The 25,286-nt window shown below is 40.0% G+C and overlaps 1 protein-coding gene across 1 annotated transcript in view; it reads left to right on the forward strand.

The window, feature by feature from the left end:
- The window catches only part of MYO16 (myosin XVI), a gene marked incomplete at its 3' end in the record, with an annotated part of 531,603 nt that overhangs the window by 29,097 nt on the left and 477,220 nt on the right, over nt 1-25,286 (forward strand). Inside the window, exon 2 of the mRNA XM_082859271.1 lies at nt 24,009-24,179. Coding sequence (XP_082715397.1) covers nt 24,104-24,179 — 76 coding nt within the window. The 5' untranslated portion in view covers nt 24,009-24,103. The remainder of the gene's footprint in view (nt 1-24,008; nt 24,180-25,286) is intronic.

The following is a 25,286-nucleotide window of genomic DNA, read 5'->3' on the forward strand; positions in this document are numbered from 1 at the left end:
CCTATTTCTATGTTCATCTTAACAGGAACGTTGTAAAGAGTCTGTTTCCAAAGAGCCGCTCTTAGAAAGTAAAATGAAATGGCTTAGTTGGATCAGAAGTATATAAAGCTTTGTGTTGTTCCAGAAGCAGAACTATTGTAAGAAAGTAGCCTCCAAGTCAGTTAGCCAAGGAGGAGGAAGTTCTGTATAACAAAATTATAGCAAAATGTTAATCTTCCACAAGTTAAAAATAATAAAGCTTATTTGTATTATTCAAAATACACATGGTAAGTGGAAATTTGAAGGTTAGGAGAAATTTTAGGTGAGACACATATGGAGATAGAGGGTATGTTTTTTTCACTGGAGATCAGCTGGGACTTTACTTGCCAAGAAGACCACAGGATTTCCAAAGGAGAATTGGCATTATTGAATGCTTGTAACTGGAAATTCCTCAGCACCCTCAGATGACTCCTTACCACTGGCTGTTTTCCACAGGATAATTCAAATCAAAATTCGGAAACTGAAGTAAAAATTCACACAGGTCCTTTAAGTGACTTTAAAGATCTCTACTGTGTATATTGATTCATTATACATATTTACATATATATTTGTGTAAATATTAAAATGAATACAGGCATATACACAGTATTCTACAAAGAATGCATTTTTTATGCATTGTAATATTCAATAGATAATCGATTTAGCTACTAGGCTATTTTGTTCCATACGTTTTATTTTATGCTTTAAAGGTCATGGATTCAACATTTTCTTTCATCTTCCTTTTCAGCATTTTATCATGAAAAAAATTCCAACAAACATTAAAATAGAGTTAATAGTATAATAAATCTTCTGATACTCTAGATTCAACAATTAATATTTATTTCTTAATAAGAAAGTTATTGGGGTTTTGGGTTCTGTGACTTTCTTCAGTGCCTGAAATCCTGTAATATTCCTTGAGATGGGTTACATATACAGATTTATCCTTGGGATAAGTCTTCATTTTAAAACCTTATCTACAAATTCCCAGAAAGTAGTAAACAGAGTGAAGTTTATATAAATGTTACTACTGGTATTTTGACAAGATATAGGAATATTTCCCATCATAGTATTAAAGAGAAAATTGATTATTTCAGATTATTTTAAAATAATATCAAAAAATTTAATAATATCTTGAGAAAGAGTTTTCTATGACTGGAGTAAATGTGTGAATTGGGGAAAATTATGAAGTTCATCTGGATTTTATGTCTTTATTAATTTTTAAATAAGCCATTAGTTGTTCAGTTAAGGTTTTATGTAACAGATGTGGTGTTTTCTTTACGATACATTAACACGTATCGTAAAGATGGTTGTGGACAGATAAAACATTGTTTTGTCTTCTACCCCAGAAATCAGATGTTTGATTTCATCCTAAAATATCATGCTTACTTGTTTTAATAAAAAACATTTTTCAGTATCAAATATCATAAGCTTCTCTTTACAGGAAACATCAAATGAATATTTGGTAAAGATAAGCAAATTCATTATTAAAAGAATAAAATAAAGAATGATTCCTCAGAAAGGTTTGTTTGAAGAAAGAGAAGTTTTCAAGTGTTTAAGGTTTAATTATCATAATCTATGTTTATTGTGATTGTAAAATGCATAAAAATACCCAGTAAACAGTTTCAACATATTCTAAGGTTAATATACCTTTATAAAATAAGATCTTATTTGAGCAAAATGGAATCCCAGATTCTCTTCTTTGACCAAAGTAAAGGTACCAGGCACATTGTTTGCTGTCGGTTAATGCTTTTTATCACAAAAGAGAATGATACCTTCCTTAGTTTTTGGTTTTTTTTACAACCCATGCTATACAATATTAGGTTTCAATGGTTTGTAGGCACTTGTGTGTATTAATATGTTTAAATTAAAATTCCAATTTGTGATCGAATTTATTGCAGGAAGCATGCAGAAGTGAGTTCTTACCCTCAGTGGGTCTTCCTTTGGGCACAAGTCTTCAGAAATTTTCCAGTCATCTTAAACCTTAGCTATTAGATGAGAATACAAGCGCTTGCTGGGTCATATTTTAGGTAAAGCAGCAGTGGAACAGGAACAGAGTTTGGTGCCCACCTTGGGCCAGTACCTAGCAGCAAGCAAGACCTTGACACGTGGGGTCAGGACCGAGTCTGGGTTCCGGTTTTGCCTCTTTCCCTGTGCTTGGCCATCTTAGTTTTTGTGAAATAGAGGCATCTACCTCACGGTTTCCGTGGGGACCCCATGTGAAAATCTGTGGACAGTGTCTGCCACATAATAATCTTTCAGTATATGCCCTAGTCACTGACGGAGAAGGCTGCCGTGATGTTGAGACTGGGCCCTTGACCATCGTGATACGATTTCCTTCTAGCTGTGCTGTGCCCCCATTGCTCTGCGTGAGCCCAGAACCGCTTGATGACAAGACATCCAGGCCTGACTGTGTTCTGTGTGTGAAAATGGGGGTACAGACAAAAGTGAGGTCAGGGGTCGCCTAGACGCGGCCTGGAGTAGTGGCATTTGGATGACAGTTCTAGGGGAGACAGAGGTCACTGCTGGCCAGAAGCCCTTTGGGCTGCATCTGGAGCACCTGGTTCCCAGCGGGCAGCTGTCCATCTTCTATTCTGGTGTCTCGTTTTAAGAAAACTGAAACTGCCCACTTGGGGGGGACTGTTCTCAAAATAGGCTTTTCTAAAGGGCATTTAGTTTTAGTGTATTAAAACAACATCAAGAAGACCTTGTAAAGTGTATAAATTGGTAGTGTAATATCTCTGGAGAATAGATTTATCTTAGATCTCTCTCTCTCTCTCTGACACACACACACACACACACACACACACACACACACACACACACACACACACACACACACACACACACACACACACGGTCCCAAATGTAGCTTATTATAAAGCTTGCGGGCACTTACCAGTGCTAAATGTTTACTTCCCTCGTTTGCTTTCTGAATGCTTAGCAGAGATAATCCTCACTGCCAGAGCATTTGACTGATATCTGAGATCCACAGAGCTTAATGGTACAAGATGTCAGAGTCTGTGTTTCTCCCATTAAAATACCACTACAATACAGACCCCTCGATGGAGGTGGGGACTTGTGTTTCCACTTCTCATCTCATTTGTATTTTTCAGTATAATCAAAATGATAGACTTTTGTGTTTGTGGTACCCATTTCAAAACTGATTTTCCAATCACTCAAAGAGAATTCACGTGAGGTTGGTAACTGGTAACCATATCCTCGTCCAGAATAAAGGCAGAGAGCAGATATAAGAGCTGGTTCAGAATCCCTTAGCACTCATATGTCAGGGCTCAGAACAAAATTCAGGACTGTTGAACAGAAGGCCACTGTCAACTCACCTGTGTCTACAAGCAGCAGTGTCCATCATGCTTAACAATTGGCTCTTTCTGGGGGGAGAGGGGACACTAATAGTAGCAGTTCCCAGCTTCTGAGGTACTCATAGTCCTACCATAGCTAGTTTCAAGCTACTGCCATGATGTCACTGAACACGGAGTTGGGAAGAGTTACACACCTCTTTGGATATTCAGTCAGTGACTCATTGGATCTTTATTAGGTTATTCCCAAGAGCAACACAATGCACTACAGCAGTTAGGAAGACGCAGAACATACACATACAGTATCTGTCATCCAAGAGCTTACAATAGAATTGGTAAACGGACGCATAAAAGGTGCACCATGACACCATTAGGCATTGGTTGTCCAAGAGTTGCCATACAAATGCCAAGGTGGGTCAGGTCATTCAGGGCTGGATGAGCAGGGCTTTGGCTAATAGAATTTAAACGAGTGGACCTCTCCAGTGTGCAGACTGCGTCACGAGGGCAGTTCCTATCTGTTTCTAACATGGATCATTCTTTGAGCTTGTCACCATCCCTTCTAGTTTCAGATACCACTTCATTTATACTTTCTGAGAGAGAGCGTGGTTTTGAGGAAGGAGCGCTGAGTCATCAAAAAGTCTAGGTTAAAAACTGATTCATTACTTTCAAATAGAAGGTGTTGGGCAGGTCCCTAAATGTCTTCACTGATCTGAGCCCAAGTTGTCTTCATATTTGAAATATACAAGGTAGTCTTTTAAAAAAAAATCTTGGTTTTTTTTTTTTGCAAGCTTGTTTTGAGGGAAAATGATATATTCAAAGGATAAAAATAAGTTTACAAGTGTCCCTGCTGCTGCAACATAGGAAGATGGTAATGATAAAGATGGTGATTATGATGTCGGTGATGGCATGGTGGTGTTGATAATTAAGGCAGTGGCAGTGATGATGATGATGATGGGGATGATGACGGGGATGATGATGGGGATGATGGTGATGGGGATCTTAATAAATACCCTCACTCTGGCTGTCCACTTCAGTCTTTCAGATTCAAAATTAGGAAGTAGAGTTTCTTGTGAATTCATTAATTATTGTAACTAGTTGCACTAGTATAGATTAGTAAAATAAAATGGTCAAGGAATTCCAATGCATGCATTTCTCCTGGTGCTCAGTTACCAAGGTCCTGTTCTCCATTTTTTGGAAGGAAGCTCTGGTGGCATCAGGCCAACTGCAGTTTAATTTCATATAGAACTTGGAGATTCACCAACTTAGTGTACTTCTCTCTATTCTTTGCCTTGGCCATCACTGGTGTGTTAAAATACTCTTGTAAGATGAAAAAGAAAGAAAAGGGAATTATCAGAAAAGAGATTCCATTCTATACAAAAAAGTACGTTTTGTAGGAAAGAAAAGTTATCGAATATTTACATATAACTTGTTCCTACCATTCCTAATATGGTTTCATGCCTGACACAAGAAATACTAAATAAACAGAATGTGGTTGAGAGACTAAGGTGCAGAAGGATGGTATTTAATGTCTGTAGTAAGTTTATGTCTATAAAGAGCTACACATGTCTTTCTTACCAAATAAGAACTTTGGTTATACTTTTTATGCAATGATTACACTTTATTTTCATTCCCTAGCACAATCTCATTTACAAATGTAGGTAACTACAATTTTGAAAATCTACCTTTTTTCATTAGAAACTTTTTTTTTTAAATTATAGGTGATATATATTTTTAAATTTTTATTTATTTATTTATGGCTGTGTTGCGTCTTCGTTTCTGTGCGAGGGCTTTCTCCAGCTGCGGTGAGTGGGGGCCACTCTTCATCTCGGTGCGTGGGCCTCTCACTATCGCGGCCTCTCTTGTTGCGGAGCACAGGCTCCAGATGCGCAGGCTCAGCAGTTGTGGCTCACGGGCCTAGCTGCTTCGCGGCATGTGGGATCTTCCCGGACTGGGGCACGAACCTGTGTCCCCTGCATTGGCAGGCAGACCCTCAACCACTGCGCCACCAGGGAAGCCCTCATTAGAAACTTTTAAAAGACTAAATTATATCCTTGTTACTTCCACAAGTGATGGCAGTTTCTGTTGGAGATGTGTGTACCTGGTGTCGCTGTGTGTGTGAGCTTGTGTGTGTATGAGTGTGTGTGTGGGTGCACACACTTACATACAGGCACTGTATCAACAATGATTCATTTCATTTGGGGGAGAATGGTAAAGAGGTAATCAATCAGAATCATTGATTGATACATCACAACAGTACTTCCAATGCCAGGTATACCCTATAATAGAAATCAGGTTTTAAATGCTTGCTTTTGTTGGCTAGGAATGGCTCAGAATATCTGTCTTCTTTCTTGCAAAGATTAAATGATAAGGTATGATGATTACTTACTGGTTCCAATTTATTTGCTGTCAGCTGGTTTTTGTTTGGTCAGATTTTATATTCTCCTCACGCAAATTTCCAGCCTTGCTGGGAAAGTCGGAGCTGTTTTGAGAAACTAATATTGCCTATTAGTAAATTCTGATATGTGTTTCTCGGATTAAATCAACCAAGAGTTCTATAGATATTAACAAGAAATTAAATATTACTTATTTTAATTATGAATTTTAGCTCATCTACTTACCTTAAAAACATTTAGCACGCCAAAAAAATCATTTCTCTTGGCCTGGAAGACCTCAGCATGAAAAGTTTCTTTATTTATATTTTGAGGCATAAGATAACTCATGGTCAATTATATTTTACGTAATATAATCTTTAGTATAATAGTATTTTATCTTATGTAATTTATAGTATATAAGTAAGCCTATAATTTTATGCTTTTTAAAATGCTATTTCAGTGTTATAGAGGATTTACAATACTAAAATTCCTGAAACAATGGTGTACACTTCCACTAGTTCAAGTTTACTTTTATGTCTGTCGGGAGTGTGTTGCAACTTTCCTCACATAGATTTTGGTCATGTATTGTTATGTGTATATACACATACTCGTTCACACCTTTGTGAAACCTTTTTTTTCCAAAAACAATGGCGCATAGTACATTTGTTTATCATCTGTTTCCATAAAAAAATTATGTTCTGAGGAGAGAATTTGTTAGTTTTGTTCACCGTTGCATCTCCAGTGCCAGTCATGGTACGGGGCACATAATAAACACTGAAAATATACATTGCTTAATTAACTAATTAATTAATTGAAGTATAGTGTCTGTACAGTATTATAGGTTACAGGTGTACAATATAGTGATTCACAATTTTTAAAGTTTACACTCCATTTATAGTTATTATAAAATATTGGCTATGTTCCCCTTATTGTACAATATATCCTTATAGCTTCTATCAAAACACACTTGAATAAATAAAAGATAGGCAAGCTTCTTCCCTTTCCCGAACCGTTCTCCTCCCAAACACATCTCTGCTTTCACACAAGGTCTTAGATGTTTTCATGATTGGTCTTTATTTATATTTAAGTTTATTATAATTGTCCCTGAGCAAATAAGTTCTAGAGCAGAAATTGCAGACTGGGGACTCATGGAGAATTTAGCAGACATCTTTGTTCCTCCCTGAACAAGTTTTAATAAGTCTCTTTTCAGTTGGGTGGTGCCCACAGGAACCCTGAGGTTTTGCCTGGCTTCCTGCGCCAGGACTCCCCACTCCTCACAGGCCCGGGCCTTCCTGCATACAAGCTCCCAAAACCACAGGCTCTACTCTCCTTTGACCCTTCACCAGGATTCTTTTCCTAATCATTCTTCCCTTCTGGCCTTAGAAGGTATTTGCCTTTTCTGTCTGGATCCAGTGAATTTTCTGCATGCACAAGACAGAGAAAAACTGGCCTATATTAAGAGCTTACTAGGGGTCAGACAATCCTTGTAATATTATCTCATTTAATTCTCACAGTAACCCAGTAGGTCAGGATGTATTGTCTAAAACAACAACAAAACCAAACAAAACCCAGATCCATAAGTTTCTTATGCTCTGTAGTAGCTGTAGCTTAATAATTTAACTGAATGCAGTCATTTTATTACCTATGAAATTAGTGGGGTTTTCAGCCTCTGAAAACCTTGTAAATTAATTTTTGAATATTATTTATTGACTCAAAACCATGTATTTCTTGTGTCTCTTTTTATTCTCAGAACCCCGTTTAATTCTCTCTGCACTAAACGCACTCAATGAAGAATTGCTGGGGCTTATTCTGTGATAAAAGAGGCAGATGTGTGAAGCATTTTAATTCTCAAAAGGCAGTAAATTATGATAAATATGTGGGTCACATCATGGGTGAATTTGTCCATTATATGACTTTTGAAGCAAGAGTTGTCCGGACATAGAGGAGGTGCAGCTATAGCGTAGGTGGGAAAGCACGGAGAGACTAAGCAAAGTTTGAACTTAACCTCAAACGAATGAGCCTGGAAGGTTTTCATGAAACTCGAGTCTTAGGTTGGCATCCAGGAAGAGGACTCAGGGTGGGAACGGATTGTACTTGGTGTGAATGAAACTACGGAAATGGAAGCCGAGGGTTCAAGGAGGCTCGTGTGTTTAGCCCTTCGGAACAGAAGGCAGCAGGTCAGGGAACTTTCACGAAGTACCTTTTTCGTCAGTGATCGATGTCTGTAATTCTTTATTACCAGCTCTGTCCTCATTCTACTGGACTTCTGTCTGACATCATCAAAGAAGCTTCCACGAGTAATTTATCCTCCACTCCTTCACTTCTCCTGAGAGCCCGTTTGTCCCCCGGTAGACCCTTACTTAGCCTTGGCAACCTGACAGCAAAATATGCATGAATGTTTTCTCTTTAGTTTATCCCCACTGTCCAGCTTCTATGTCAAGACTCTGTCTTGTACCCAGACACAGCAGTTCCCTAGTCTCTAGTTTTCAAATCCACCCACCGCTTAGCTGTCAGTCACCTGCTTTAAAGACAAATCATTCTCTCCATTTCCTAAAAATGAAATCACCGCCTTTTTAATCTGCAATGAGAAGAGACAGCATTTAGGCACTGCCCAGCCTTCCCACTGGCTTCTCTCCTCACCATCAAAGGTGGGCTGCGTCTAGTTTCTCCCTACAAACTGTTCAACCCTCCGCTCATTCCTCACCCCAATCCTTCTTTTTTTAAATTGCAGTACAGTTGATTGACAGTGTTGTGTTAGTTTCAGGTATACAGCAAAGTGGTTCATATATATATATATGAATATATATATATATATATCTGTTCTTTTTCAGATTCTTTTCTATTATAGGTTATTACAAGGTATTGAATATAGTTGCCTGTGCTATATAGTAGGTTCCTGTTGTTTAGCTCTTTTATACAGAGTAGTGTGTATCTGTTAATTCCAAGCTCCTAATTTATCCCTCCCCCCACTTTTCTCCTTTGGTAACCATACGTTTTTTTTCTATGTCTATGAATCTGTTTCTGTTTTGTAAATAAATTCATTTGTATCATTTTTTTTAGATTCCACATATAAGTGGAATAAGATGCCATAAGATATCATATGGTATTTGTCCTTCTCTGTGTGACTTATTTCACTGAATATGACAATCTCTAGGTCCATCCATGTTGCTGCAAATGGCATTATTTCATTTTCTTTATGGCAGAGTAATATTCCATTTTATATATATATATATATATATATATATATATATATATATATATATACCACATCTTCTTTATCCATTCACCTGCCCATGGACATTTAGGTTGCTTCCATGTCTTGGCTGTTGTGAATAGTGCTGCTGTGAACATTGGGTGCTGCTATGAACATTGGGGTGCACCCACTGTCCCTTATACCTATGCTTTATGCAGTTGATTACTGTTCGTCCACTGGAAATCTGTCGCTCACCCCATTACCCAGAAAGATCTGACTACCCTGGCATCCCCCCTTTTCAACTTTAATTATATGCTTCACTTTCATGATTCTGAAAAAAACCAATCAAGTATGATATATTGATATATCTATATATATATCACAGCAATATCTTCCAACTGGAGGGCAGTATTCTTTTTTTTCTTTTTTAACATCTTTATTGGAGTATAATTGCTTTACAGTGGTGTGTTAGTTTCTGCTGTATAACAAAGTGAATCAGCTATACATATACATATGTCCCCATATCTCCTCCCTCTTGCGTCTCCCTCCCACCCTCCCTATCCCACCCCTCTAGGTGGTCACAAAGCTGGAGGGCACTATTCCCGAGGACAGGAATTTGAGGAGTGTTTCGGCTGTTAGATTGCCATATGTGGTAGGCAGAACAGTGCTCCTCCAAAGATTTCCACATTCAAACCCCCAGAACCTGTGAATATGTTACCTTACATGGCAAAGGGACTTGGCATAAATGATTAAATGAAGAATTTTGAGCTGGGAAGATTATTTTAGATTATCCCAATGTAATCCTGAAGGTCCTTATAAGAGGAAGGCAGCAGTGTCAGAGAGAGAGAGAGATTAGAAGATACCACACTGCTGGCTTTGGAGATGGAAGAAGGCCCAGAAATCAAAAAATGCAGGCAGGACTTCCCTGGTGGCGCAGTGGTTGAGAGTCCGCCTGCCGATGCAGGGGACGCGGGTTCGTGCCCCGGTCCGGGAAGATCCCACATGCCGCGGAGCGGCTGGGCCCGTGAGCCGTGGCCGCTGAGCCTGTGCGTCCGGAGCCTGTGCTCTGAGGCAGGAGAGGCCACAGCAGTGAGAGGCCCGCGTACTGCAAAAAAAAAAAAAAAAAAAAATGCAGGCAGCCTCTAGAAGCTGGAAGAGGCAAGGGAACAGACTTTCCTCTGTGTCCTCCAGAGTGACCACAGCACTACTGACACTTGGAGTTTTTCCCAGTGAAAGCCACTTTGGCCTTCTGAACTACAGAACTATAAAATAATAAGTTTGTGTTGTTTTGCATCATTACATTTGTAATATTTTGTTACAGTAACAGTGAGAAACCAATACAAAATATATAGAGGAGAGAGTTTGTAAATATTTGATGTGGAAGTAAATGAATGATGGCATGGAGCTTATGATGGACATATTAGATTTCATATCAAGTGCATAAGAGGAGGTCAGTCCTTGCTTAGGGGATAGAAAGAAGAAGATATTAGTGGGGTGGTGTGAGTGAGGAACAGAGAAAGAAGACTGATGCTGGTAGGTATCTGAGACTGGAGACTTCCAGAATATTGAAATAATGGAAATAATACTAAAATGACAAAAAAAAAAAAAACCCTTCCACTATACTAGGAGACATAACAAAGTGATTAAAGGTTAAAAAACTTTAGGACGTGGAGCAACAGGAACTCTCCTTCACTGCTGGTGGGAATGCAGAAAGGTGCAGCCACTTCCGGAGACAGTTTAGCAATTTATTACAAAACTAAACATCCTCTTGCCATACGATCCAGCAGTTGCCCTCCTTGGTGTCCCAAAGAAGTTAAACACGTATGTCCACACAAAAACCTGCGTACAGATATTTACAGTAGCCTTATAATCACCAAAACTTGAAAGCCACCAAGATGTCCTTCAGCAGCTAAGTGGAGAAATAAACTGGTCCATCCAGATCATGGAATATTATTTAGCTCTAAAAAGAACTGAGCTACCAATTCATGAAAAGACATGGAGGAACCTTGAATGCATGTTATTAAGTGAAAGAAGCCAATTTGGAAAGGTCACGTACTGCATGATTTCAATTACATGACAGTCTAGGAAAGGCCAAACTATGGAGACAGTAAAAAGTTCCGTGGTTGCTAAGAGTTGGGGGTGGGTATGAATAGGCAGATCAAGGAGAATTTTTAGGCCAGTGAAAATACTCTGTGTGAAACGATAGTGGTGGATAAGCATGGATAAACATCATTACACATTTGTCCAAACCCATAGAATGTATAACACCAAGAGTGAACTGTAACGTAAACTATGGACTTCGGGTGGTGATGATGTATCAGCACAGGTTCATCCATTGTGACAAATGCCCCCCTCCGGTGGAGAGTGCTGATAAGAGGAGGTGCTATGCGTTGTGAGAGCAGTGGGGTCATGGGTGATCTCTGTAGCTCCCCCTCACATTTACTGTGAACCTAAAGCTGCTCTGTGGGAACTCCCTGGCGGTCCAGTGGTTAGGACTCTGCGTTTTCACTGCTGAGGCCCTGGGTTCGATCCCTGGGCAGGGAACTAGGATCCCACAAGTCACAGGGTGCAGCCAAAAACAAACAAACAAACAAACAAACAAATAAATAAAGCTGCTCTAAAAATCTAGAGTCTTAATATAAAAACAAAAATTAAGAAATGTGACTTGAAGTAAAAGCTAGTTCTGGAAATGATGTAAAGCGGAAGCAACAACCCTGAGCCCACATTGCTTGCAGGAACTTTGGTGCAGACTCTCTGGTCCCTCCCTGGGCAAGAGACTTTGGATTTCTGTCTTTGACGGTCTCCCACGAGATTGGAACTGAATCCAGCTCTGTTTCGTGTCCATCTCTCTGATGGGGCCAGTTGGCTGGCAGACCGTGTCACTGTCTTTGTGCAGCCCTGGCCTACACTGCTGATGGGCAAGCAGTGGAGCATGTGAGCCGTGGGGAGAGACAGCCGACCTCAGGGACGGTTCAGCCGCTGGCGACACCATGCCTCCCCCGTCTGCTGTTTGACAGAGATGCTAGGGGTGCCTCTTCCAGTGGCGTCAGCCTGTTGGCAGCTGTGCACAAGAGTCTTGGAAAGAACAAAAGTCTTTGCAGTTGCCTGTTAGTCCAGCTCCACTGTGCCTTTGAGCTTTTAACTCAAATGTAACCTGTGGGCAAAGACACAGAGCACGTACGCTCGAGCAATGTCAGAAAATTATCCTCCAGCTGATGCTGACACTTTACTTAGACTTAACACCTTGGACCTGAATGTGGAGTTTTGAGTTCTTTAACGAAAGTATAAAAAGAGTTTTCCTCTCACCTGCCTAGCGTACAAACAAAATGTAAAATAGAAAAGCCAAGCTTTTGTTAGATCTGCCATTTATGTTGTCATGATTTTTAACTAAGGCAAATAATATTGAATCATTTGTAGCACTTAGAGATTTATTTAAGTTATAATGTCAGTGGATATGTAATAGAAATAAACTGAATTGAAAGAGGAAAGTAACGATCATCATTTGTCTTTATTTTATTCTGCTTACCAGAGCTATCGTTCCCTTCTAAATTTGCTTTTTCAATTAAAAAACATTTATTGAACCCCTGCTAATGCTTTGAAAATGAATTATTGCATTTGGGAGAAAACCATCCCATTATTTTTCGCTTTTCTTCTTTGCCAGCAGAGTTAACTTGCTTTTTGAGAATGTGTCTTAAAGAGAAATACTGTATCCACAGCCATAACGCATGGCTAAAAATGAACCTAATATTTTACACATTTGATAAATACGATGTCAGGATGTCCACACTTTAGCACTTGGCATTGTGCCTTGCGCCTTTTTATGGAAACTTCTTCCTTGCCTTTTGTATAAATACCAAAATCACATTGTCACCTGTGATAGAGCAGCTCCTCCTTTCTTTCCCTTCACACGCTTATTTTTATCCATACTTTTCTTAAATATTGGGGTTCTAAAAAGCCATCTGTTATTTATTCTGTTTTCACACTCCACAGTCCTCTTGGATAATTGCATCTGTTCCCTTGGTTTCATCTTGCAACTATACCAGGTAACTTCCGTATCTCCTCTTCAGCCCAAGTCTTTCTCCTAAGTTTCAGACCCATCCACCCAAGAGTCTAGTAGACTCTGTCCTGTGGCCAGCTCCCGGGGTCTGAGACTGAACTCATCACGTAGCCCCTGACCCCCCAAATCTACTCCTGCTTCTTTATTCTAGCCCTGCCTGGCTGTAACTCTGATGCCTCCTTCTCAGTTCTCTCATCACCTGGTCCTGCTCACTTGCCATCTCTTGAGTCTGTTTTCTTGTCATCAGTCCTACAGTTAAGACTGTCACTTAGCCTTCTTTACTTCCCGCTGCAATTGTGCAGTACCATCTTAACTGTCCCTTCTACCTTGAGTCTGCTTCCCTTCCATTTCATTCTCTATAGTTATTCTAGAAGTATCTTACACAGCATCCCATTTTTGCTCTGTGAAATCTCCCCATGTTTTTTCATAGCCTAGGGGACAAATTCTTCACCCTTAAGCTTTATGAATTGATCCCTGTCTATTTTTCTCAACTTATCTCTAAACTTCCCAGCTAACATCTACTAGTCTAAGCACACTGTGGTTTCCTCATGGATACTATTGTTTGGGGAGTAAACCTGATGCAAGGGTAGCTTGCAAATGCAGTGCTAGCCAGGCCATCCCAGAGGTTGCAGGGCATAAAAGCTGACACTCCAAATTAAAATGTCACTAACTTAATTTAAAACACACAGCAAGAGTGGGGGGGAAGAGATGAGTGTGTTAATGTGGATAGGATAGTGTGTGGGCAGCCAGAGGACCGTACGTACTGCTTGAGCCCTGGGACACAGAGGATGATGATGATGTGGTTATGCACCTGAATTGAAGGCTAAGCCCATGGATACAAGGTGCCACAGGCTTCCGGTTTGGGAGGACAGGTTCACCTGGCCACAGGTGTGGCTTGCTCATCAGCCTGCTGTCAGACGTGGGCTATCTCTGCGTTTCTAGGGTCTAGAGCACACTGGGGCTGGAAGGGGAGCATACTCGGTGACACTGGTGGGTGGCTACCTTCGGGGGGCCAGAGCTGTCAGCCGGAAGGGACAAGATCACGGTGTAGCTCTGCCATTGTTACTATCTATATGCAGTACTCCTATTTCTGGACACTTGTTTTTATTTATTCCGTCTGTCTTTGGCACGTCTCACAGTTCACTAACACTTTCCTGGGTTCTGCCTGTGTTGCACTTTCCTCTTTACACATTACCTGTAATTAACATATCCCCTGCATGTTGCCTCTATCTCTCAAAATACCAGCTTACCTACAGTTTACATTGAACACTTTTTTTTTTAAAAGGGCTTCAAATGTTTGGCTTTTTTTTTTTTTAAATTAATTAATTTATTTATTTTTGCTGTGTTGGGTCTTCGTTTCTGTGCGAGGGCTTTCACTAGTTGCGGCGAGCGGGGGCCACTCTTCATCGCGGTGCGCGGGCCTCTCACTATCGCGGCCTCTCCCGTTGCGGAGCACAGGCTCCAGACGCGCAGGCTCAGTAGTTGTGGCTCACGGGCCTAGTTGCTCCGTGGCATGTGGGATCTTCCCGGACCAGGGCTCGAACCCGTGTCCCCTGAGTTAGCAGGCAGATTCTCAACCACTGGGCCACCAGGGAAGCCCCACTGAATACTTTTTATGAGTTTGTCCAATGTGTTTGTGTGTCTTGTCCTTCTAGCAGCATTGAACTCATTCTCAAATGCATAGGCTCCAGTACTACACCATTCCAGCCTTGCACGATGATGTGTCTCCAGACCCTCGCTCCTCCCTCCTGTCGTATCTATCTGCCTTCCATTTTCCAGGCTAATTTTCATTCACCCTTCAAGGCCTGATCTTGCTTCTCCTCCCTTCAGAAGCTTCCGTGAGCCTCCATTGCAGACCAGAAGTCCGGGAGATAATGCTTCCTTTCTCTTCGCCTGCTGTAGTATTTAATCACAGTTTACTGTAACTTCATGCTTACGGCTTCGTTCTCTCACGTTACACTGGAACAGCCTTGGGCAGTGATTTTGCCTTGTATCTGTTGGTATTCTGAGTTACGCCAGGCTGAGTTATTCCCGGGGTGGAAATATGAGGTGTGGGGTGGATAACTAACGGTCTTTCTGTATTTTCCTCCCACTCCCAGTTGCAAATATTCTGGTTCCACTTCAAGACTGTGATTTCCCCCAACAGTTTAAGAAATCCCGAGAGGTGTCTCACGTGCATTCACGGCACAGTCCTCTCAGCTGCCCCGTGGAAGGTGCCACCGCGCTTCTGCCCTCCCCTGGCTCCCCCATGTCATCTGCGGCCGACGACTCTAGTGCCCGAGGAAGGAGATGATACCTGTCCTCCAGGGTCCCAGAGCAGCTGTGCTCTCTCACTGTAGCTTCGGTTTCCTTCACGTGCCTTGAAGCTCCTTGGAGGGTCTCTTCGTTTGGTGGCAAATAGTCTCCTTTTATTTTATACTCTGTTTGTGGATCAAGATCAGTGCTGTCTTCACTTGCCGACAATTATAGAAATTGTACAACGCTCTGGCGATACTTTTCCTTCCTGAAATGCTTGTAATCTGACTTCTGTGATCCTACCCTGTCATGTTACTCTGATTTCTTTTTTTCTTCGCTTCTTTCCCTGGGGCTTTTTGTTTTGCTTTTCTTTAACTAAAGCAAAAATCTGAGGTACCTGCTTATCTCCCAATCTTTTCTATAAATACCTGTCACAGAATTTTCTTCCATTCTTTTGCCTTGAGTTGCTACCTTCGCGGTGTTGACTCCCTACTCTAACTGATTAATTTTGCCATCTTACCCAAGTTTAGTCATGTTCTCATTATTGTCTGCTTGGGGGAGGATTTTAATATTTCCCAGATTCCACTGGCTTCTCCAATCTACATTAGCTGTTGATTTCTGTCCTCAAAGTGGGAAATGGTCTGTTTACTCTAAAACCTTAGAAGAGAAGTTTTCTATTATATAAGTACAATGGGTGAAAATATGTAAATAAATTATTCAGGAGAAAGAGTTGAAATGCTTCCTCACTCAGCAATCTCTTTATAAAGGCAAGAGGGATTATGCCAGTAAAAACTTGAGTACTACACATGCATTTTCTCTGATTTAACTTTATTGCTAAATAATGATTAAAAGCATGTCTAAAATTGTATATCCATATATAAATATGTAGATAGATAAGTAGATAGGCAGATGAGAGATACACACACATACACGCATGTTATCACTTAGTAGGGCTACATGATAATTGGATTGAATCTAGCAACTAGCATCAAGTATCCCCTGAGAATAATTAAGGCAATCTTTTATTAAAGTCTCATTATTTTCATTTTTCTTAAAGAAGGATTCCAAATGTTAAGAGCCTTGCTGCAGTAAAATAAAAAGAATAATAACACTCTGATTTCAGTTTTCCACAAAGAGGGCTTAAATTATTCTCCTAGCAAAGATAATGATGGCAGGTGTCATAAACAAGTGGGTTCCCTCCTTTTTTATTCAAGGTGTTCATTGTACCAAGTTCGCCAGTTTTATATTGAGGTCAAATTGGCTTTGGCAATTCCTGCTGAGTTCCAGGCTCCCACTGATTTTTGCTTTCGGAAAAGTCTCTGGTCTTCTGCCCTCTGCCTTTGGGAGAGAACTTCCCATGGGCGTGAGCATCCTTGGTCCTGCTTCCTGAGCCCCCACTGTGAATCAGAGGCAAAGCTGCTGACGGCTGCCTGATATCCTGAGGGAGGGCCCCTCAACAGGGTCTTCTGGAAGAAAATTAGCAGCTGTGGAGAGAATTGGAGAGAATCGCAGAGTGGAGGGCTCTGCTCCGTGGGGTGTTTGCAGAGGAAATGTGTGTCTGAGGGCAGTGAAGAGGGGCGGCATTCTTTGTTGTCCTGCCAAAGACACCGCCCACCCAGCTTCCAGGCTGGATTGTAGATGCTCTGCCCTCAGGGAGTTTTCCCAGCACCAGCTGGCAGAGCTGGTTCCTCCCTCTGCCCCGCCCCCCACGGGAGAGCTCCCACGTGGGTGGGAACCTGCTTCAAAGACTCAGGATGATGCCTTGGAGCGCAGCAATGTGCCAGAGGATGAAGCAGAATCCAAGGCAGGTGTCACCTCCGTCCCTTGGCATGGGCTAAATCATTTTCTCACTTGTTCCTGTATTGGTGAGAGCACAGTTTAGTCCTGTGCCGCCTGTCCACACGGGGCGGATGAAGCAGGGAGCTGATGAGACATTTGATTCTTCTTCACTTTGCATAAACGTTCCCTCAATAGCACCGTGGGGGGTTGAATTGTGCCCCCCCCAAGCTACATTGAAATCCAATCCCTGTACCTCTCTGAATGTGACCTTATTTGGAAGTAGAGTGTTTGAAGAAGTAAGTAGTTAGAGCATCCCTAACGTGACCCGCCTTTGTAAGAGACACAGACACAGACACAGAGGAAGACAGCCTTGGGGAGACAGAGGCAGAGAGTGGGGTAGTGGCAGCTGCAAACCCAGGATGAGCAAGGATTGGTGGTAGCCCCCAGGAGCTGAGGAAGGCATGGAAGAGATTGTCCGCTAGTATACCGCCCTGCCGACGCCTTGATTCTGGACTTCCGGCCTCCAGAACTATGAGAGAATTGTGTTCTGTTTCGAACCACCCAGTTTGTGGCACTTTGCTCCGGTAGCCCTAGGAAACTAATACAAAACACGTATACCGGGAAGATTCTGTAAGAAAAACAAGGAGCGGTACCACCATCATTTTAGAAAACTGCCTTTTATCTGAAAGTTTAATATTGTGACCTGTGATTCAAGCTGAATGCTAGTGACTGAAACATTGTTCAGGTAAACTACAGACCCTCTCACACCTGTCACAATGATAATACAAGTTAGCTCATGTTCTTTTCATTAGGGCTTTTAGAAGATTTTAGACATGCACCGGAATGTACTCTGTAGCAAAAAGAATTAACCTTAAATCTGCTTTCCTAGTGCTGAATTACCACTAGTTGGTATTAAAATATCAGGCTAAGAGTGAGTGTAAAAGACCCATCTTTCTAGAAAGGCGCGGCAGTGCTGTTTGCAGGAAGCAGTTCACTCTCTACTGGGGTTGGAACAGCAGAGCTTGGCTGGCCTGTTACCATGTTGCAGTTGCCATGGCAACGTCAAACCAATGAATGGACCACCTCCCAGAGACAGGGAGGTGAGTACATGTGAAATTGATTCCGTTGCACACAGGAATACGCTCAAGCCAAATTTGTCAGGATAGCATTTCTGGTAGGCAACTGCATTTTCAATTATATAGACATGATGAATATGATTTTAAATATTTACCTCGGGTATTCTAGTAAAATGGTGTTTGAAAATTAAGTGTGCTATGGAAATTTTATGCTCTTTATATATGCTCTGCACTTGTTTCAGACAACACTGAATTTGTTTTCATTCATCTAAATTTGGATAGCTAAAGCAGAATTTTACATCTGAGATGAATCTTTTGAGTTATGTATCCTTGATGTTTAACTGCTTTTATTTGCTCATTTTAGATTAACATGTTTAGAGAAATGACTTTAGAAAATGTAAATGAAAGTTGTTACTGTATGGTTTTATTTTTAGATAACATCTGTAAAGTGTAAATTCCATTTTACGTTGAACAGTGTAACATATAAGTAGTCTAAATCAGTGAAAAATAAAAGGTTTGCTATTTTAGTACTTAAGGAGCCCATGGTAAGGTTTTATAAAAATAATTTATTCACATGACATATTACTGAATTGTGTTCACACTCATTTTCAGCATGCAGTTATTAATATAGTGTTATTCTAGATATGAAGTAGGTCTTGAACTTGGTCCATGTAATCCTTATGATAAATGCTTTATTTGGGGTAATCTGATAAAATAGACGTGGTTTGCTTCCTTTCATTTCTTACTTATGGTACATACTTGGCTTTGTCTCCCCGTAAGGTTGCAGAAACTGTACAGAACAGAGAAAGATCTATCTGTGATGTGGTAATTACTGAAATGCCTTTTTTAAATGTGGTTCATATTAACAAAATATATTTATCAGGCATGATCAATTTGAAATTAGAACATGTCTAACCCCAGGGGCCCGGTTCATGCTAAGAGCTGTCCACTTTCCCATTAGTTCAACTTGGAGAACAGAAGAGCATGACTTGTTTACGTAACAGAAACCAATATTTGCTCTCTTTTATTCTCTTCTCTGCATAGTCTTCCAAAGGCAACGTGCGCCAGATCCTGGCAAAACCCTTGCTGACGATGCATTTCCCCTTGGGCGATAAAATGGAACTGTCTAAACTAAAACAATGCTGCCAGAGTATTAGGACTTTCTAACAGTTCCATGTGGAGCCGTTGATTTTCCTTATGAAAAGATACAAGCGTTTTTTAATTCAAACTGAGGTGAGGTATTATCAGATGTGTTCCCTTTTGCTTCATGATCAACACTGATATTTATTTGAAAGCACTGGCACACGAACGTGATGCGGTACATCAAACTGTACTTTGTACTGTCACACGTGTATCCGTTCCCATATGAATGCTATTACCTATTTCTTGTGTGTAAACCCATTTAGACATTTGAGCACCCAGACTTAGGGGAAAAATGCATATTCAAAATACTAAATAAGACAAGCCATTCAAGCAGGTAAATCGAATAAATCCTCTGGTACAAAGTTACTTTGGGAATAATGGTATATTTTCTGGTACGAAGGTGGTAAGTAAGCACTATTTAAAACAGAATCTCAGGAGACAAGAAAAATGTTTCTAAATACAACCTCACTCCATCAATGTCTTGATAGCCTTTCTGAATCTGGGCTCTGTAATCAACCTTCTAGTTTTAATTGCCCAGGTAAGCTTTTTCATGGAAGGTACCCCGACTGTCAGAGAACATAAGGAGAGGTAGGAAGTGTAGAATAAGGGATTATTCATTTTGAAATCACTGTCACAGTACCCACTGGCATATCATTTGCTGCAGATTTTAAGGGTGTGACAATTTATTAGTGATGAGCTCCATTTCTGGGAGACTTACTGTGTATACTGCTTGAGATACTTGCATTTAAAAATGACATTCTAGGGACTTCCCTGGCGGTCCATTGGTTAAGACTTCGACTTCCAATGCAGGGTGTGCGTGCTCGATCCCTGGTTGGGGAGCTAAGATCCCACATGCCTCGCGGCCAAAAAACCAAAACAGAAAACAGAAGCAATATTGTAACAAATTCAATACAGACTTTAGAACAATAAAAGATGAATAAATAAAAATGACGTTCTAGACAACTGGGATAGTATTTTGGCACACTTATAGGGACCAGTAATGCTGACCCATGGATTTTATTGTTGCTGTTGTTGTTATTGGTCTGTAATAAGTACAGGCATTGACAGAATGTGCTTAGGAATATTCAGCCAGTGTGGCGCTGCTGTGACATCCAGGGGACTGGTCAGGGGAGTCATCTCATCAGTAGGGACCACGTAGGGTACTGCTGAGCCTATGTGATGTGTTGCAGGTGGTGTGAGCTGCATACGTTAGTAGGACCACACTTTTTAAAGACCATTTTATTGAGATATGGTTGACATGGAAAAAGCTGTAGGTATTTAATGTCTACAGCTCTATGAGTTTGGGGATAAGTACCCATCCATGAAACCATCACCAGAATCAAGGCCATAGAGGTATCCATCTCCTCCCAAAGTGTCCTCCTGCTTCCTTTATTATTATTGTTGTTACCATTTTTTGTATGTGTGGTAAGAATACTTAGCATAAGAGCTACCCTCTTGGAAAATTTTAAGCATACAATAGACTGTTGTTAGCTGTAGGCACTATGCTATGGAGTAGATCTCCAGAAATTAATTGTGTGGAACTGAAACTTTGTATCCTTTGACCTTCACTTTCTCATTTGCCCCTCCCCCTAGCCCCTGGCAATCCCCATTCTACCCTCTGCTTCTATGAGTTTGACTTTTTTAGATCCTGCCTATAGGTGAGATCATACAGTATTTATCTCTCTGTGTCTGGCTTATTTCACTGAGCATAACGTTACAATGTTTTCAAGGTTCATCCCTGTAGCATTGTAACGTGTCAGAACTACTTTCCTCTTTAACACTGAGTAATATTCCATTGTACAAATATACCGTATTGACTTCTCCAATTACCAATTGATGGACATTTGTTTCTACTTTTTGGCTATTAAGCATAATGTTGCTATATGTAGTCACGTATGAGATTTTGTGCATGTAGGGTGTCAGTTTTTTGGGGTCTGTACTTAGGACTGTAATTTCTGAGTCATATGGTAGCTCTGATTTTAACATTTGAGGAGCTGCCAAACTGTTTTCCAAAGGGACAGCAGCATTTTAATATCCCACTAGCAATGGGTAAGGGTTCTAATATATTCATATCCTCACCAACACCTATTATGGTGTGAATCGTGCCCATTTTACTGGGTGTGAAGTGGTACCTCACTGAGGTTGTAATTTGCATTTCCCTAATCACTAATCATGTACAGAGTCTTTTCATGTGCCTGTTGCCCAGTTGTATATCTTCTTTGGAGAACTGTCTATTCATATCCTTTGCCCATTGTTTACTTGGCTTGCCCTTTTATTGTCAAGTTGTGAATGTTCTTTTTATAGCGTTCTGGATACCAGTCCCTTATATGTTTTGCAAATATTTTCTCCCATTATGTTGGTCATCTTTTCACTTTATTGATCGTATCAACTACATGACAAAAGTTTGAAATTTTGCTATAGTCCAAATTATCTCCTTTTTTTGCCACTTGTGCTTTTGGTGTCATATCTAAAGAAACCACTGTCCAGGTCAAGGCCACAAAGATCTATGCCTACATTTTCTTCAGAGAGTTTTATAGTTTTAGCTCTTATATTCAGTTCTATGAGCCTGTGATCCATTTTGAGATAATTTTTGTGTATGGTGTACGGAAGGAGCCCGACTTTATTCTTTTGTGTGTGGATACTAAGTTTTTCAGTAGCATTTGTTAAAAACCTATTCTTTCCTATTTGCACCTTTGTCAAAATTTAACTGACCATAAATGTGAGGGTTTGTTTATGGACTCTCGATTATATTTCATTGACCTTTGTGTCTGTCCTTATGCCAGTACCACACTGTCTTGATTACTGTTGCTGTTCAGTAAGTTTTGAAATTGCTAATGTGAGCTCTCTAACATTGTTCTTTCTTTTAGATTGTTTTGGCTAGTCTGGGTCCCTTGCCTTTTCATATAAATTTTATGATCAGCTTACCAATTTCTTCACAAAAGTCTGATAGAATTTTGATGGAGCCTGTGTTGAATCATTGTGTAGATCATTCTGGGGAGTATTGCCATCTTAATAATATTTTGGCTTTCCATCCATGAACATGGAATGTCCATTTATTACAAGTTCTTTCAACAATGTTTTGCAGGTTTTATTGTACAAATCTTGGACTTCTGTTATATTTATTTCTAAGCATTTTCATTATTTTTGTTGCTATTATAAATAATTTTTCCCCTAATTTATTTTGATTTGTTCATTATTAGTGCACAGAAGTGTAATCGATTTTTGTATGCTGATCTCATACCCTGAAAACTTGCTAAATTCAATTATTAGTTCTAATAGATTTTTTTTTTTGTATGGATTGCTTAAGATTTTCTTTATACAAGAGGATAGCTTTTGTTGTTAGAGACAGATTTACTTCTTTCTTTCCAATCTGGATGCCTGTTATTTCCTTTTATTGTCTTATTGTCCTGGCTGGAACCTCCATTACAGTGTTGAATAGAAGTGGTGAGAGCAGACATCCTTGTCTTGTTTTGATCTTCAAAGGAAAACTTTTAGGTTTTCATCATTAAATATGATACTAGCTCTGAGTTTTTTGTGGATGTCCTTTATCGGATTGAGGAAGTTTCCTTCTCTTCCTAGTTGGTTGAGTGTTTTTAACAAGCATGTTGTTGAATTTTGTCAAATGCTCTGTGTCTATTGCAATGATCATATGGCTTTTGTCCTTTATACTATTAATACGGTGTGTTGCATTGATTTCTTTTTACATGTTAAACCAACTTTGCATCCTTGGTATAAATCCTACTGGACCATGGTGTATAATCGTTTTTATATGTTTCCAAAGTTCATATGCTTATATTTTGTTGAGGATTTTTTGAATCTATATATATATATATATTTTTTTTTTTTTTTTTTTGCGGTACGCGGACCTCCCACTGCCGTGGCCTCTCCCGCCGCGGAGCACAGGCTCCGGACGCGCAGGCCCAGCGGCGATGGCTCACGGGCCCAGCCGCTCCGCGGCACGTGGGATCCTCCCAGACCGGCGCACGATCCCGTGTCCCCTGCATCGGCAGGCGGACTCCCAACCACTGCGCCACCAGGGAAGCCCTGAATCTATATTCTTAAAACACTTGTCTGTAGTTTTCTTCTCTTGTGATGTCTACTTTGTTTTGGTAATACTGGCCTCATAGAATGAGTTGGGAAGCATTTTCTCTTCTTTCATTTTTTGGAATTTTTTGTGAAGAATTGGTATTACTTCTCCCTTAAATGTTTGCTCTAATTCCCAAATGAAGCCAGATGGGCCTGGGAAGCTAACAGTTAAGGCTAGATTTTTGTATCTCTCTGCCTACTTTGGGTACAAGAGTCTGAAATACTTTGTAAGTTCCACCAAGTCCATGTATATGTCTAAGATGATAATATAGGCAGGGTTTATTTAACTGAGGACTTTGTGAAAATTTAAAAAATACATGGAGAATGCTCACATCTGTTTATGATTGTAAATGGCATGGTTATGGCTAAGAGCCTTGCCTCTTTGTTGATCTTGTATCCATTATTCTGTTTTGCAGCTAAGCTTTTCAGTGATTTTGTACCGAGATTAGGGCTTTCCTTTGAGAGGGCCATTATTTTGAATTAAAACATCTCTTGGGTCTATTAGTCACTTGCTTAAAGTTGTCTTTGAGGATAAAGCATTTATCAAAAACATTCTAAGGAGGTCTAAGGTGACACTGACAGGTTATTGTAATTTTGGTTTTTGCTGTAAGTACATATGAGTAAGTCCAGATCTGATTATTTCAGGTTTTAATATTACTAAGGCAAAAGGGGGGAAAAAAAGATATAACGAGGCAAGCAGTTTGTGCTGTATTTCCCATTATTTTTTTTCTTCAGGCCCTAAGAAAATACTTCTTTGATGACTGAATCTCTGTGAACTGTGGAAGTCTAGGAGTTGGCTCACCGGTTAAGGATAAGAGGATCCAGTGAAGATGAAAGCAAGGGCATCAGAGGATGGTTCAGAACAGAGGATTAGCCCTGGGAGGAAAAAGAGACAAAATTGTCAAGGTTGGTGAACTGCGGAGAGTAGAAAAAATAAAATCAGTGCCAAGCTGGGAAGCATTTCGGGTGTTAAAGTCATGATATTGAAACTGATTTGAGAAATTTCTATAATAATAAAAGACTAATCAGGAGTGTTGCGGGGAATTATAATTTAAGGTTTTTGTTAGTCGTATGCTGAGAGTGAAACATATTTTAAAAGATTTCAAGTGTTCAGGACATGGAAAAATAGAAGAGGTGCAGCATGTAGGTTTTAGCTTCACACCTGCATAGAGGTTTGTGTATTTCAAAAGAAAACCAAGTAAGGTATCGAGTGCTTTTTTGTTTCTGAAAACAAAATTGGCCACTTGCAAATTCTTGTGTGATTATTTCTAAGTGTTTTCATTATTTTTGTTGCTATTGTAAATAGATGTCCTTTCCTAATTTCATTTTGATTTGTTTATTATTAGTGCACAAGAACGTAATTGGCTTCAGTACGTTGATCTTGTACTCGGCAAACTTGCTGATTTCAATTATTTAGTTCTTAAAGATTTTTTTTGTATGGGTTTCTTAGAATTTTCTATATACAGGATGATGTCTTTTGTTGATAGAGGTAGTTTTGTTTTTCCTTTCCTGTCTGGATGCCTGTTACTTCCTTTTAATGTCTGATTGTCCTGGCTGGAACCTCCATTCCAATGAATAGAAGTGGTGAGAGTAGACATCCTTGTCTTGTTTTGTTCTTCGAGGGAAAACTTCCAAGATTTCACCATTAAGTATGATGCTAGCTCTGGTTTTTTTTTAAAATGTTCTTTATCAGAAAGTTCCCTTCTCTTCCTAGTTTGTTGAAAGTTTTTAACACGGAATGTTGTTGGATTTTATCAAATGCTTCTCTCTGTATGTTGCACTGATCATTTTTTGTTGTTGTTGTTGTTGTTTTTGTCCTTTATACTATGAAAATATGGTGTGTTGCATGGTGTTCTTTTCATGTGTCAAACCAGCTTTGCATTCCTGGGATAAATCCTACTTGATCGTGGTATATAATCCTTTTTATATTTTTCCAGATTTCATTTGCTTATAATTGTTGAGAATTTTTTTGCATTGATATTTGTAAAACATCTGTCTATAGTTTCCTTCGTG

Source organism: Leucopleurus acutus (assembly GCF_964270905.1).
Source record: "Leucopleurus acutus genome assembly, chromosome: 18".
Lineage (NCBI taxonomy): Eukaryota > Metazoa > Chordata > Mammalia > Artiodactyla > Delphinidae > Leucopleurus > Leucopleurus acutus.